Source organism: Saccoglossus kowalevskii, chromosome 21, assembly GCF_978046115.1.
Source record: "Saccoglossus kowalevskii chromosome 21, keSacKowa6.1, whole genome shotgun sequence".
Lineage (NCBI taxonomy): Eukaryota > Metazoa > Hemichordata > Enteropneusta > Harrimaniidae > Saccoglossus > Saccoglossus kowalevskii.
Window position 1 is genome coordinate 16,716,296 of NC_140661.1, and position 16,982 is coordinate 16,733,277.

Consider the following 16,982-nt stretch of genomic DNA (forward strand, 5'->3'; position numbering starts at 1 on the left):
TAACGTTCTAGTTTTTACTGAGTGATTATACAACAATCCAAAACAGAATGGAGAAATATTAGAAAGCTGGAATAACCGAGTCAAAGAACCTGAGGGCGATGTTTCTAGAATCGGTGGGAAAGTGTTGTCATTTGCATACAACCCGGAAGTAAACCACGCAGATAGGATTATTTTTAGTCACGAGTCAAATATAACCATTTTATCCCAGAATAAAACACTGTGCAGCATTTAATCTGGGTGCGGAACATTAATCCCCGTTGTACCAGAGATCCGCCGAGCTGAAAATTATCGTGACAAGCACCAGCAAGTGAAAACACAGTCACAAGCAGTATGGGTGAGTCTGCCTGTCACATATGAACGATCCACTTGTCAATTGACCGAGCTACTATCAATAATTTCTATTTGCTGGGCTTGCCAAAAGTCCTTCATTAATTTCATCTAAAGTGGTATTCTAGCTTCGTTGATCTCGCTCGTAAGTGATAAGATGCAGTGTACTCAAGCGCTGTAGTTCAAATGTGCTCGGTCCGAACCTGGATGACGGATTGATCGATCGCGACACGTATTTTTGTTTCAAACAAAATTTAATATCTGTGTTTCTACATATGAAAAAAAAAAACGAATAAAATATGTATACTTCTAATCCAAAACCCCCATCGCAGCAATCATACCAATCCTAATGACACAATCTAAATATTTGTTGCTTTCCCAGGCGTTAGCCAATTTTTATACGTGCTAATTAAATTCCAAGTGGTACGATTTTATTTTTATTTTCAGCGGGTAAACAACATTTTTTTTTTTAATTTTCTTTTTAATGGGTTCACAATTTCATAATATTGTGCAATTGCACTTGTTATCTGCCCCTTACAAATGTGAAAAAGATTGTTATTATTATAATCAATAATAAACAGTTTGAACCCAGGATTTGAGTATCTGTGAAATGTCATCAATGCTAATTCCTTGACCTACAAATTAATGTCACATCATAGACCAACCATTAAACAGTAGAAATATTGTATAATTTTGTATTTATTCAATAACACTCGCACATCCCCCCTGAGGGGGTGAAAAAGGTTACATCAACTATAGAAAAATGCAAAATGCAGAATAATATACATATGTGTATATAATATGAGGTTATTACGAGGATACCCAAAAGTATGCACGAAGAAGTGGGAGTATCAACCGACGCACAGTGGAGCTCAATGCGACAGTGTACTGTCTGAGTGCATACTTTGAGGTATCCTCGTAATAACCTCATTATCATACATCTTTCCCGTTCAAGGATACATCATGGGAATGCCGAAATCCAATATGTTTAGAACAGAATCATCGAACTTCGTTGTGTGGAGTCCGGTCAAACCCTGGTGGCAGCCATATTTGTTTTTATTATTAGTGTACGTTTACGTGCGTAATCATTCCATATATGAAATTTGCATTTCCTAATATGGTAGGATGAAAATTACGGCACGCTGTAACTCATAACGTTACGGTGACCGTGACAGATTAGTAATTATTATACATCTAGCACTGAAAACAATAAAATTTGCCATTCCGTAAAAAGCCATTTAAAAAAAATTTCCCTAATATAGCGTAAACTACGTCACCAATATTGACACGTTCCAGGTTATTGACGTCACATTCAAATACTTCCCTTCATTTTCATTGGACATAGAAGCACTATAGTGTTTGACAGAAATAGAATTCTCTCACTGAACATAAATGTGCACACAATATTTCTATTGAGAGTTAGTTTCAACGCTTCCAATGCTGCAGTAAGGGGTGAATTAGGAAGACACTCAGTTAGAGTTTATGTTAATATTGAAATGGTCAGATTTTGGCTGAAACTGATTCAAGAGGACGGCTCAACCATTTTAAAGGAATGTTATAATTATCTATACCATAGAGCAGAAGGGGGGTCTAGGTGTTGGGCTTTAGAGGTAAACAATATTTTATGTACATCTGGTTATGGACATGTATGGTATGAACAAAGAATTGATAATAGCGAGATGTTCTTCAGTGAATTTAAAAGAAGATGTTTTGATATATCTAGACAGAATTGGTGTGCAGAAATTAATAAAAATGTAAAGCTTCAAACATATTGCATGTTTAAACAAGATTTAATATATGAAAGATATCTTGCTGCTATTTCGTTGGCTACTCCTATCTATTCATGTGCTATAACTAGACTTAGAATTTCCTGTCATCCCCTAGAAATTGAAAATGGTAGAACATTGGGTATTCCACGTGACCAAAGATTATGTCCATTTGGTTGCAGGGTCACAGAGGACGAATATCATTTTACTATGGTTTGTCCAAAATATGAAGCACTTAGACAAAAATTCTTACCAAAATATTATTTTTCACCACCAACCAAGATAAAATTCATTGCATTGCTACAGAGTACTAACTCGTTTATTTTACTAAGTTTGGGTAAATATTTGTTTAAGAGTTTTCATTACAGAGAAGTATGATTTGAAGTATATGTATCTTGTAATTTTAAAGCGACCGTGTGTAATTTAAGTTTTGAAATGTAACAGTACTTTAGGCCGGTGGCCATATAGTGCGGAATAAAGAAATAATAATAATAATAATATCTCTCAGTAAATGTTTACTACAAGCAGAAAAAAGATGTGCATAATAATACTAAGATTATTATGAGAATACCGCCAAGTATGCACTCATAGGTCAATCGATCCAATCTCCATAGTGTGCATATTTTGCTGTTTTTTACTGATAACCGTGTATTATAAAAATTAGTCTTTCTGAGTAAAATCCAGGTGATAAAATAATTATTTTCTTAGATTGAAGCTACATGAGACGCTCCATACTGAACATGTAGATGGTCATCAGCAGTTTGAAGATTGCTTCAATCGTTTTCATCGCTATCATCCATTCATTGTTTTCATGCTAATAATTAATAGTCTATCTCATAAATAATATTGCCTTAAATTGGTTTTAAATAATATATTGTTGCCATGGCAATTATATGTTCAAACTATCCAGATAATAGACGTCATATTCAAACACTTTTTTTTTTCCTTCGGTTACATAAACATTTAAATAGAATTGGACTCCTCCCACTATATTGGCACTGTGCAAAACATTGTTGCCAATTCAGGTTGTTATCTTTCATAAAATTATTTCTTCAAGTAGGACAAAGATGTATAGTAAGGTTATCATGAGTATGTACTCAAGCGACACGGGACCACATCGACTTACGCTATTTGTCTGTCAATGTGATTGTCATACTGCTTTTGTGCGCACTTTACGTTATTCCCATGATAATATAATAATGAGGTTATTATGAGGATACATCAAAGTATGCACAAAGACAGTACAGAGGATGTATCGGCCAACACTCAGCGGAGGTTGATGCAATGGTGGACAGTCTGAATGCATACTTTAAGGTATCCACGTAATAACCTTATTTTATTATACACCTTTTCCATTCAAGGATACATCATGGGAATACCGAAATCCAAAAGGTTTAGTACAGAATCAGCAAACTTCTTTGTGTTGAATCCGGTCAAACTCTGGTGGCAGCCATGTTTGTTTTTATTATTAGAGAATGATTACGCATATAATCATTCCATATTTGGAATCGCATTTCCTAATATGGTAAGATACCCCCAAAAATATCATAAAATTACGGCACGCTGTAACTTATGGAGTTACGGTGATTGATGTATAATAATAGCATGATATAACAAATCAGAAAATGGTGTAGGGGTAAATCATAATCTTCATGGTATCCTAATTGTAAAATTTGTCATTGTAATGTACTGTGCTTGTGAATGTTATAACAAATTAATCAAAATAAAATTTCATGTACATGTAATCCTTCAGTTCCATTGACTTGAAGTCTGTACCTAAACTCCCAATCTGTCAAGTACTTAATTATCATAACACTTAATGTCCTCCAATTTTGTTATCCATCATTTCTTTTATTGACTAATACCCGATTATGATTTTGTAATTTATATGTTGTTTATGTGTGTATTTCATACCTATATGTCATGTGACTCGTATATTATTCAACATTCGTAATAATATTATATATACATGTACAGTGTTCAAATTTGGTGGTTGTCCGGTTGCCCTGGCTAACCCATTTCACTACGAGACAACCAAATTTAGAATCTGGTTGCTTATTGGGACAATCAATTATTTTTATTTATTTTTTTAGAAATCATAGTGTCATTATCATTTCAATGAATAGATGATCGTATTTTGACCTTTGATTGGTGTGTTTTGCCAAGGCTGGTTGTGCAACATATAATATTATAAACTTGCATACAGTCTCTTTGTTTGATTTTTGGTGTTTTATCAATAAAATATTATGTGATTGTGTAAATGGCGAAAGCTGGGTTACCGTGAAACAAACATGAGACAAGTTGAGAATCGATATTCCATTTTAATTTTTGGGAAGATGTCATATGCACACGCAGAAGTTTTTATTAGTGAACATTTCTTTGGGATGTAGCAACACACAGAGACAAAATTTTAAAAATGATCGTCATATCGCAAAAAAGATTTACTACCGTATATATTAATGTCAGATTTATTGTTACAGTAATAATTTTTAATGACAAGTTGATTATTTTCATCAGAATTAAATGTTTTCTTAATTATGTCAGTATGTAGTATTGTCTCTAGAAATATCATTTATCTGGTCACTATGGTAGCTGTAGACGGGCAGTACCAGTATTTTACCCCCTGAATTGTCGCATATATATAGATACATAAAAAACTCTAAAATTCACCCAAACCCAATAAATTCTATAATCATCAAAGTTATCTTAATTAGGTTGAACTAGGCAATAAATGGAGTAAAATAAAATAACAGAAAATAAAATAAAATATAATAACAAAAAATAAAATAACAGAAAATAAAATAATAGAAAATGAAATAACAGAAAAATAAGATGTGTAGAGCAAATAAATTCCAAGCTCTCTTTGACTTTTCAAAAAGCCCTACAATTTGGGGCAATTATCAAAATCAATAATTTCAAATTATTCAGGGGATTATTTACATACGAGACACTTTTGGCACAGATTACATAGCACAATATCTGCGTGAGTGAGTGTCGGCAAAATTTTAGTCAAACATATTGCCTGGTTTTATGAATCTTAATTTCTACATTTTTCTTGATAATGTTGGACCACATGGATATAATTTTCATTTGGCTACAAGTCTTAATCTACATTTTGGTGAAATTGTGAATAAATTGTGTGGGTTTAAAATTTGTGAATGAATGGCGATCGAAAAAAGTTGAATTTGGTGCTCAAAGGGATACGTCATTCTCTGAATTGCACAGTTTGTTCGTGCCGACGTGTTAGTTTGAAGGGATGACTCGAAAAAAAATGTTCCTTACCTGGCGAAGATGGGGTTAAGCTATCTAAATTTACATAGTCACTTGTTGCCTAGTGGTTGTCGCATCAGACTCGTGGCCATTAGACCCAAGTTTAAATCTTACCTCAGGCTGAACATCAAAAGGGTTGACTGCCTACCCTGGGTGCGTGTACCACAGACTCAATGGGAAGGCCTATTCTACTGGCCAAGATTCATTCACTCACAAATGCGACTTTGGGGGGACCTTAGTTAAGGTCCGCAGGTGTTGTGTTCAACCAAGCTTGGTTGACGCCTGAATAGTGCATTAAAATTGTCGTTTGATAGAGAGATGGCCACACAGCCCTGTCATGTACATGTATGGTAGCCCCAAAACATGAATATGACTTCTGTGGCAAAAATGCCCTATGTGTCAGCACTAGCGCTTGCAATTTGCACAAAAATAGACAACAGTAGCATTCAATGTCCGAAAAAAAACCCGAAAAAAACAAAAAACTTTACATACACATGTAGTGTGGAATGTTTACATGAAAATAGAGCACTTTTGCTCAATTTTTTTTTTATTAATGCATGCATGGTAATGTGTCTGCATCAATTTTATGTACTAACTCCATTTTGTTTTCTATTATTAGTGATGACATTAGGCAATGAATACAGTACATTTGATGATGAATCAGGTGGATTTGAGCAAGATCAATCATCCGAGTTTTCCGAGAGTATCATTCGCCATGGTAAGTCACATTGCATGAAAGATTATGTTTGATTTGCGACCAAAATACAAAAAAAAGTCTGAATTAAATCTTGAGACATTGCGTAGTCCAATAATATTAATACTGTATAGATTACGTGTGACTTTATTTTAAAATACTGTAATTAATTTTCGCTGAAAAGTGTTTTTGGGTGTTTTGTATGAAATTTATTTTCACTGATTTTTGACGAGTTGAATGTGAAATATAAGAAAAAAGGTATATTCGCTGGATTTTATTTTCACTGAATCATTCCTTAAACGAAAATAGGGTAAATTAATTCCAAGCGAAAATAAAGTATTTTACAGTAGACAGTAAAAGTTACAGTCACAATATCGCTGATTCTTTTGTTTTTTGCATGAATATATAAATTGTTTATCACAAAACACTGATACTTCCTTGATATTTTCAATGTGTCTGAAGTACATTGTACATTAACATGTACTTTTGTTAAAGGTACATGTAACCCCAGTTATGAACACACTACCATTTTGCTATTAAAATACATATTGGATAATAAAATGTATGCAAGTTTAGGGAACAGTTTTTGTATGAAAACACAAACCTGACCTTGGCAAACTGATCAGAGAACTTTATAAATTGGTCAGTTATAAAAAAATTATAAAAAAATTACAAACTGTGAAAAAATGTTCATAAAATGAACTTTCAGACAAAATAAAATCCCCGGAAATGGAAATGCCATTATAAAATTGAAGATGAATGTAATTATGTGATGGTATGCCAAAAATATAAATAATAACACTGCCAGTAACTATTGACATATTACAAGGCTAAAATATCAAACATTATAATTATTTCACATGTAGATTTTTTTCTTTTCGGGATGGTCATTTACACATGCTGTCTTGTCGACGTCGGGTGACACAACATTCACTTTCCTTAAAGCAGATCATTAGGCAGTATCAGACATCAACTTCAACTGTCCGTTAATTAATATAATAATGGCACTTTCTTCATTAATGAATTGCCGCAACATTTAAAAATATTTTATAAGACAGTGGTTATTCACAAATAGAATGTCCATTTTCACCATATATTCAGCAGTGGTGTGAATAGGAGATCCATTTCCACTATTTGCCTGCAGTGGTAAGCATAGCACGTCTATTTCCACTATTGCCCCACAGCCGGGTCAGATAAGGTATCTATTTTCACTATTTGCCCCCTAACTGGGCAAATAAAAGAATTCCTCTATTTGCCCCTGGTAAATCACTATCTTTCTGACTCCAAAACATGCTGAAAACAAAACAAAAATGATTATACATTATATACCTCTTACCTACCCCGAAACCTTACCCAAATTTCTTCCCAAAAAATCAAAAAAAAGAAAGAAAAAAAAATCACTCTGATGTGGTTTGAACTAGGGAAACAAAATAACAACAAAGATCATGCGAAAGCTACAAAGCTACAGATGTTTACAAAATACCCACTAATGCTATGAATGAGCACAATAGCTGGTTAATAACAGACCATTGTCATGCATAAACGTATGTTTTTTTTGTTTTCTATTGCCAGCAAAACCAGCTGGAATAAGAAGAGTGAGTCTAATAATACAACCAATAGTGCACTCTACGTACCAGCCAATGTACTATAATCTATTTGTTGATGCATAGCGATAGCTTTTCTATTTCAGGGAAAACGTCATTGTATTCACTGAGACATAAATTTAACAGAGACAAATAACAAAATATAATTCAAATTTTGATCTGACTTTTTAGTCCGTCCATGCGTCCGTCTGTCCGGAGTCATATTTCAGAATCCTTTCGCCCGATTCTGTTCATTCTTTGCATGTGCCTAGTACTTTATGTGGGACATATGCACATGCAATGGTTTAGCAAATTGATTCAAACTGGCCGACTGGCAGCCATCTTGTTTTTTGGACATGCTTTGTTAGTTTTCATTCAAACTTGGTACATAGATTACATATGTTAGGATACATATTCATGACAATTTGTTTCAAAATCAAATCAAGGATGGCCGATTGACAGCCATCTGACTTTTTGGCCTTACCACTATATTTCCAAGATTTATGTACCATTTTCATTCGTATTTGGCATATACATGATACATCACTTTTAATACATGTTTCATAATCAGATTAAAGATGGCCGAATAACAGCTGTTTTTATTTTTGGCCATATTACTATATCTCTGTCACCCATGTATAATTTTTATTGATATTTAGCATGTCATAATGGATGCATGTACATATCAATTCAATTTTCAATTTGATCAAATATGGCCGACTGGTGGCCATCTTGTTTGTTTAAAATGTGATAACTTGGACATGCTTTCACTTGTGATCTATGTTTTACTTTGCTATGTCTTAAACTGGAGGGGTAGTCACGCAACACATGTTCAAATTTGATGTAAATAAACAATCTGTTGTATATGCCACTTGAGACTTAACTTTCAAGGACACGCTCCTGACAACCCCTCCACTTTAATATGACCAGTACAAAGAGAACTTTCAAAAATGTAACAGGGACTGTGTCATTTCAATGATTAGTTAATTTGAAAATTATTCTAATCTAATCCAAACAAATGTGTAGTTTTTCTCAACTATTGGCCAATATTAATGTATATCTTCCAGCTGTGTGCCTGGTGTGTGTCAGCTATTCGCCAATATATGTTAGCTGTTGGCTAGGTACAAGTATACATCTGTCATAATTTGGCCGGTGGTACACATGTACATCAGTTAGCATTTGGCCTGACACCTTGATGAATGATCAGTCAGCTTTTGGCAAGTGTACAAATATTGGCCACTGTAAATCTGTCAGCTGTACATGTTAGCCCAAGTGTATCAGTTTGCTGCATGCAGATAGTGTTCATTTATTGGTTGTTGGCCAGATTTATTTCCGGACATCAGATTTTGGCCAGTGTTCATCTGTCAGCTGTTGGCCAGCATCATTCATCAACAATTGTCCAGTTATACCATCTGTTAACTTGTGTGGTCAATTTATGCAGAACATAGATACCATCAAATTTATTTAAAACACTTCAAATTAGTTATACATGTATATATAAATTTATAAGTATATATTCATTTTAGTGATGGGCCACATTGGCCGTTGTGGAATTCTTACCATGCAGTGTTCATGCACTAAGACATTATGATTGATCAGTCATATTAAATGTTTCATATATATTTTTACAAATAAAAAAAACCTTCACACCTGAAATGTTATGATATATTTATTTATTCTTTTCACAGCATTTATCAGAAAGGTTTACACCATTCTGTGTGTTCAGTTGATGGTCACCATGGGAATTATATGCGTATTTCTCTTTGTGTAAGTAATGAATTCCGCTGCTTTCTTCTCTTGTAATCCAAAACAGGATGAGTATCAACTTCTGCACTGGCCCAGAATCTATACAAGATATAAAATAAATAATAATATGACATATACAGGTCAACGGTTATGTTTGTCTTAATTATTAGTAGCTTTTTAGAAAGTTACATGATTCTAGGAAATAAGCCAACAAAAATCAAGGTAAACATCATAGTCCAAGCATAACTTAACATTTAGCCTAAGCTTTAAGACAGCTTAAAACTAGCTTAGCTTACTTTCAAAATGTAGCTGAATTGTTCAGAGTAATCTGCGTAATTATATATCTCATATTAGTAACATAGGTAAATAGTACAGAGAATATGTTAGTTGAAATTATAGGTGACAACGAGACTCACTTCAGAAATTGCGAGTTTTTATGAAAAGGCAAAGTCGATTGATAGCCATTAATATTTCGTAAAAAAAAATGTTTGTTGGAAATGGAAATGCTAAAAATGTATATTGAAAATTTATTCTTTTTAAGCATATGGAAGGGCAGTATTAAATTTAAACACTGATGTCATGTACACATATTCATTTTGCATGTACAAATTCATATACCCATTGAATCAGCTAATTACAACAACCGATCTTGTGTATATCCTTCCTTTATTCCCATATTCATTTCTTGATAGCCCTATTCTCAACAGGCAATGTGTTCATAGTTACGCTATGTTTTATTTCAGTGATCCAGTGAAAGAATATGTATACTCGAATCCATGGGTGTGGTGGGTTGCATTGTAAGTCATGTTAAATCAAATTTATTCTTTAGTATTATGAAGTCAACTTTTGTCACTTTTTACAAATTCTCAGTGGGAAATAATGTCAGTCCCAATGACAGCCTGACTCAAAATTGACAAAGAAATTGAGGAAAAATACATAAAAATGTGAAGAATTATTGCTGTTAAGGGTTAACAGTGCTTATATACATGTAACCATTATCCTGCCAAAGTGGTATCTCTTGTATATGAAACATTATAGGGAGGGAGGGAGGGAGGGAGGGAGGGAGGCAGTTCACCCAACCTAGTGAAGTTTTAATTATCATAGAACATCTTTGGGCGTAGGGTTTCTTGCCCCATCGGACAAAGTCTGAAACGGGGACTACCGTATTTGCTTTATTATAGAAGCACTTCATGAATAATTTTGGTTTGCATGTGTTCTGAATATAATGAATAACTAATTAATAATATATATCACTATTTTGACAAATTCTGTTCTTTTTATTATTTTGTTTAATTTCAGGGGTATTACATTTGCTACTCTGATCGGCATGGCTTGCTTCTCCGATATTAGAAGAAAATTTCCCATCAATTTTATCTTTCTTGCCATCTTTGTAAGTAAAGAGCTTGTTATGATCATTTGCATATTACCAGGTATAGTGATTATTTTTAAATAATTAAATAATATAAGTTAATTAGCATAAAAGAATAATAGATTCTGGAAAAAATAAAATTTAGGTGAAATTGTTGATACATTCACTATTTATCTTACTAATTGTCTATTGCTGTCTGTCAGTGTTTTCATTTTTAGCTTCTTAAAAATCAGCAGCTGTAATGGTTCCATAGTCTTAATTTAGATTGGGTAATACCTTCAATTCTCTAATTTTAGTTAATTTTTTATCATTTTCATAACAAATTCTATTTTCTATCTTATATATGGCTAGCCCATTCATTTGTTTCAATATTTTAGATGTAGACATTTTTTTCTGTGAAGATAACTTCGATTCTCTGATTTTCAGGAATATTTTTGTCATATTTGTTAAAAAGCAATTTTTGACTTATTGACTGTTCTTCCAAATGGCTCACCTTATTGCTTTTGTATATGTAAATACTTCCGTTGGATTGTTGATTTTAATTCTATAATTTTAGTGAATGACTAGCCAGATTGATTTGATATAATTGTATCTGCAAGTATCATTTTGGCTGGACTTTTATTTTGATAACTTTCATTTTCAAATTTATGTCTTTATGAAAACAACCAACCAGATTGTTATATGTAGATATCTTGAATGGACCACTGTCATATTGATTTGATTTATTCCTCTATCAGACTAATTTATTTAGTCTCTATAACTTCACTTTATACATTTTTAGTTAAAATTCTTGTTTTCTTGAAAATGGCTAGACATATTGATTTGATATTTTTTCTCATTTAGCATCTCAAACGGCTTTAAATGCAGATAAAAATGTTTTTAAACTTCACACATTATGGGCTGTGGAATCTGAACCATGAAAAATAAAATAATTTCAGTTTATTAGCAAGACTAAATGCACCCTGCTGGGGTCAAATTTCCCATAAACTACATTAATTAAAAAAAAACTGTTCCCACACATTTGTATAAGAAACAATTATAATTTTCAGTACTGCAAAAAAGTTTGAATATAATTAATTGTGCTTGGTTATGTGATTTCATATTCAATAATGTTTTCTTCCACTGTACCGACAGACTATTTGTGAAGGAACCGTACTAGGTGCCATCAGTGCTCGCTATGATTTCCAAACGGTTCTAATAGCAGCGGGCATAGTAGCTGTAAGTCTTGGATCAATGTCGGCTCTATAGCTCTCATCTTATAACCGTGCATCTACTGCACTGTGATGCTAGTATATACTGCTGCGATGCATTAGTTATTTGTGTAGCCGAGACAGATAGATGGTGTGTTCATATGCATGTACGCGGGGATATTAGGGTTTAATGTTGCATGGTTCTTTACTCCATACAGACTTTATGTGAAGGTGTCTTACTCGGCGTTGCATGCAGTACGTACAAAACGGACACTGTACTGATAGCTGCAGGTATCACAGCTGTAAGTCTATATGTCTCATCTATTACTATGTGAAAAATTCATTGATGATGTTTGAACTTGACCCGATGACTTCGTGTAGTTTGAACTTTGACCTGTTTCTTGGAGTTTGAACTTTGATCTGTTTCATGTAGTTTGAACTTTGATCTGTTTCATGTAGTTTGAAATTTTACCTGTTTCATGTAGTTTAAAATTTGTTGTAGTTCATTTAGTTTGAACCTTGATCAGTAATTTTTATGTAGTTCACGCTTTGACCTTCCATGTGATTTGAACTTTAACCTGTTTATTCTAATTTGTATTCAAACTTGAGTAAACAAACCAAAAAAGTTACTTGGTTGTAAAAGTGTTTGATTGGCATATTTATTGTACAAATGTATATTACTTATGTTTTTTGAATTTATTTAGAAGATTATTTTTTTTTTTCTCTTTAATTAGGTGGTTGCATTCGCCTTAACTATCTTCGCATTTCAGACTAAGGTAGGCATTTAATACACTCCAGTTGCATAAACACTGATGTAAATTGTATATGCAAATTCATGCAAATTTCACTTTATCATTAGTCATATCTGATTTTGGTGTGTAGTAGTTATTTCTCAGTGACTATATTTTCTCTATTAGAAACACATTTCTTATAAAAGTGCACATTAACCAAATGAGCAATGATATACAGCATTATCACATTTCACATGCTGTGATAGGTTCAGACTCAGTCACAAGACACTGAATAAAAATGGCTCTGGCATTATCATTATTATGTTCATGACCACCATCCTTTGGGCAGGCAACAAATCGTTTGTCCTCACAAAGATGCGTTATTATCTAAATATAGACTTAAGACAAACACTAACCAGTTCTTTCACACCCTAATTTGCATTTAGTATTTGTAGAAATTTTCGATTGTCGCGACATGTTTGTGATCATCTCGTAATTTGCGACTCTTCTTCAAATTGTGCGAGATCTTCATCTCATATTACACCATTTCCATTCCCTGATTTTGTAAATCATAATCATGGTGCCTTGTATGATTCTGAGATTTGTACAAATTATAATTTTGGTGCAAAAACAATGTGAGATTTATGTTATTAACAAATTAACAAAAATGCAATCTGTGTAGAATGTACCTCATTGCTCAATATTTTCTTTTTTCAGATTGACTTCACTATGTTCAGTGGAATAATGTTTGTTTTTTTGATTGTACTGATCTGCTTTGGCATCTTGGCTTTGATATTCCAGAACCGGGTAAGTCTATAAATCATTAATATTTGAGAACAGGGTAAGTCTATGAATCATTAATATTGAAGAACAGGGTAAGTCAATGAAACATTAATATTCAAGAACAGGGTAAGACAATGAATCATTAATATTCCAGAACAGGGTAAGTCAATGAAACATTAATATTCCAGAACAGGGTATTAAGTCAATGAATCATTAATATTCAAGAATGGGTTGAGTGTGAAGTAATTGATTGATATTCCAGGATAACTGGATAAGTCAATTAATCATTCATATTCCAGCATTGGTAAAGTTAATGAGTTATTGAATCAGTGATTGCAGTTCAAAAAGGTGAATCGTTTTCCATCTATATTGATATTGTTAGTCCAATGAAGTGACAATGTGTTTGTCTTCTTTTGTATTCTAGATACTGGATATGGTGTATGCTTCAATCGGTGCACTGATATTTGCTGGGGTAAGTAAAAACCAGTTTGTGTTGCTAACTGCAAAGTGAGAGATACACTGTCTCCTGCATGCAGGGTAACAGAAAAAACACACTCAGTCTGTTAAAAACTGATCTGGTCTTTTCACCTTGTGTGTTATAATCAAGTAGAATATTTAACACATTCAGTGACACCACTTCCAATGTTATGTTGATTAGCATTAGTTTTTAGCTCCGCTGTTATCAGTGATTGTCCGTCGGTGTCCGTCGTCGTCCGTGACAATTTTTTACTTTTTCGACTTCTTGTTGAAAACTACAAGCCTGAATGTTTTGATACCTTTGGTAGACCTCTCTTAGATTTGTTCATTTCATGGTGTTTCCATTAATTCTCTAATTTTAGTGAATATTTTTGTTATTTTTAGTACATGTAAAAAGTGATATTTTTGATTTCATGTTAAAAACCGCAAGTCCTATTGCTTTGATATTACATATAGGTACTACATGTGGACCTCTCTCAGATTTTTCCTTTTCGTGATGATATCTTCAATTGTCTAATTTTGATGAATATTTTTGTCATTGTTCAAAACAGCTGATTGCTTTGATACTATACATATTGTTCATTTTCTAATGATATCTTCTGTTCCTTAATTGAAATGTGCGTTGCTAAAAGCGAAGCTATCTCAGCTGACAGGTTGATTGTTTTGGCATGAAATACCTTAAACTTGAGAAATCAGAGATCATTATTATATATTGTATATTGGAGGTGTTGGTACTACCATGTGAAATATTTGTTGTTATGAATTGTGGGAAATATGAACATTTTGATTGTTCAAATTTAATTTTCTAATGCTTTTGAATGGATCCATTGCATGTGACGTCACAGGTGCTTTATCATGTCGTGTTTCACTCATTAGAAATCTAGGGAACAGTTTAAAATGCACCTTGACTATGCCGTAAATCTCTGGACAATGGCATTTAAAATACTGATTCACAATATGTATAGATTCACAAAGAATCACCTCTGATCCGAATTAATGCAGCCTAGATCCAGAGTGAATCTTAGTGAATTGTGAATCGTTGAGAATCGTTGAGAATCATTGTGAAACTTAGACACAGTTGTGAATGATCTCAGAGTGCAACACTGATTAATTTGAGAAAAGTCACATTAAGTGTGAAATTATCTTGTTATAAGACATGAAAAATGTTACCCCTGAAAGTAATTATGGTAGCATTAGAAAAAATAAGGTGGCTAGAATTGATCTGCGATTCCGACAATATCTAAAAGTTACTATAAGCATGCTGCTACAACAACCATATATAACCTGAAAGCTTAGATATAGGTAGTGAGGCACAGCTTAGAGCATTACTAACATTTCATGCAATTCACAGTTATTCCACGTCAATCATGTGACTGAAAGTGTTAAAAATCCGTATTTTCAACAGCCATAATAGTAAAACATAATAACAACATTTATGCAGCATACTGTAAAATGACTAATTTTCACTGGGTTTAAATTTCACTGATTTAGCATTTCAGGCATATTCAGTGGGTTTTATATTCACGGTTTTATCATTTAGATAATGTGTTCTATGCTCAATTTTACATATTCACTGGGTTTTAATTTAGCGAAATTTTCCAGTCAGCGAAATAAGCATATTAATTAAAAAACCCGGTGAATAATTAATCATTTTACAGTATTGCACTACTAGAGTCCTCTATATCTAAGCTTTTATATGATACAGTACATGAATAACTATAAACAATATAATAATAAATTACTTTTTCTAAATGCAATGGATTCTCTGACTTGTATAATACTGAGGCCTCAAAACTGTTGTAAAAAATAAGTATTGTGTTTTTAACTGTTAATTTTCTTTGTCTTTCTGATGCACCAGTATTTGGTAGTCGACACACAGATGATGATGGGTGGCAAACATAAGTATGCCTTATCGACTGAAGAATACGTCTTTGCTGCGTTGAATCTCTACTTAGACGTAGTCAATTTGTTCATTATGGTGTTATTTTTAGTCGGTTTAATTGGACGTTGAACTGTAAAAAAAAAAAAAATTGAAATCATCACTGTGTATTTACTTGTACGAACTCAGTCATGTAACTAAAATAAAACCACCAATCAGAGAGTACTATTCAAATCAGGTTTGCTAACTCATGCAACAGATTTTCTGATTGGTGGAATGATTGTAACATATTAAGGGTAGACATACAGGGTAGCTTAAATTAATACATGACTGGCACTTCCTATCATCTCTATATACTTTTCAGATTTGCATGTGTACTATGATATATGGAAAGCGCTCTTCAATATACCTTATGTATGAACTGTAAAGGTCACACATCCTGGTACTTTTTGATATTAATGTGCTATAACAGTAACATAGTTTTTGAACTTCAATGCTCAACTGCTTGCATATTTGGGGAAAACAAATGAAGAAATTTATAGAGACTATGAACCCACAGAAAATACCTGGATGTATGGCCTTTTGAAATTCACAGCCTGTTGGTCAAATGTACCAACAATTGTCTGGAAATATTGCATGTTAGAGTGATAGAGTTCATGCATCTATTCACTATGTTTGTGTGCTTTAGAATTTACAGAATTAGAATCTGTAATTTGTTGATGTCAGATTTAGTGATCATTGTTAGTATATTTGACTGGAAATAGTTTTTCTGCTAGCTAGCTAGTATAGGCAAAATTTGATTGGTAGAAGAGACTATGGTTACATTTGTTGCCATGGTGAATTGCATCATGGAGCATCCCTTGTTTTGTGTTTGTGTTTATGTTTATGTTTGTTTGCTTGCATGTTAAATTCTTTCACTTTGTACATCTTTCTTTCCAGTACTTGGTAATAGACACACAGTTAATGATGGGTGGCAAGCACAAGTACAGCATATCTCCTGAAGAATACATCTTTGCTGCGTTGAATCTCTACTTAGATATTATTAATCTATTTATGATGATTTTGATATTATTTGGGAGAAATTAAGTGTTATGAATTGGAGGCTTGTGCACCTTCAAAATTTTGCAGTGATAAGGGGTTGACTCAGAGAAGGAGAAGATAGAAATC

General features: G+C 33.1%; 1 protein-coding gene across 2 annotated transcripts; it reads left to right on the plus strand.

Annotated features, from left to right (window-relative positions):
* The first annotated feature begins 150 nt into the window (after positions 1–150).
* Positions 151–16,832, plus strand: LOC102802736 (protein lifeguard 1-like). 2 transcript variants are annotated; one of them, XM_078006118.2, is made up of 10 exons: positions 151–334; positions 5,983–6,081; positions 9,329–9,407; positions 10,130–10,183; positions 10,686–10,776; positions 12,164–12,247; positions 12,680–12,721; positions 13,394–13,483; positions 13,884–13,931; positions 15,795–16,832. In XM_078006118.2, the coding sequence occupies exons 1-10, from the start codon at positions 331–333 to the stop codon at positions 15,945–15,947; spliced, it is 744 nt and encodes a 247-aa protein (XP_077862244.1). In that variant the 5' UTR covers positions 151–330; the 3' UTR covers positions 15,948–16,832. The 2 variants fall into 2 exon arrangements, with proteins under 2 accessions (XP_077862244.1, XP_077862243.1); XM_078006117.2 differs by lacking the exon at positions 12,164–12,247 and adding an exon at positions 11,890–11,973 and having other exon boundaries at positions 153–334.
* The last annotated feature ends 150 nt before the right edge of the window (positions 16,833–16,982 follow it).

Coding starts and splice junctions, on each gene's coding strand:
- LOC102802736 (XM_078006118.2), top strand. Junction 10,184..10,685: donor TGGGTGTGGTGGGTTGCATT/GTAAGTCATGTT, acceptor GTTTAATTTCAG/GGGTATTACATTTGCTACTC. Junction 13,484..13,883: donor CTTTGATATTCCAGAACCGG/GTAAGTCTATAA, acceptor TTTGTATTCTAG/ATACTGGATATGGTGTATGC.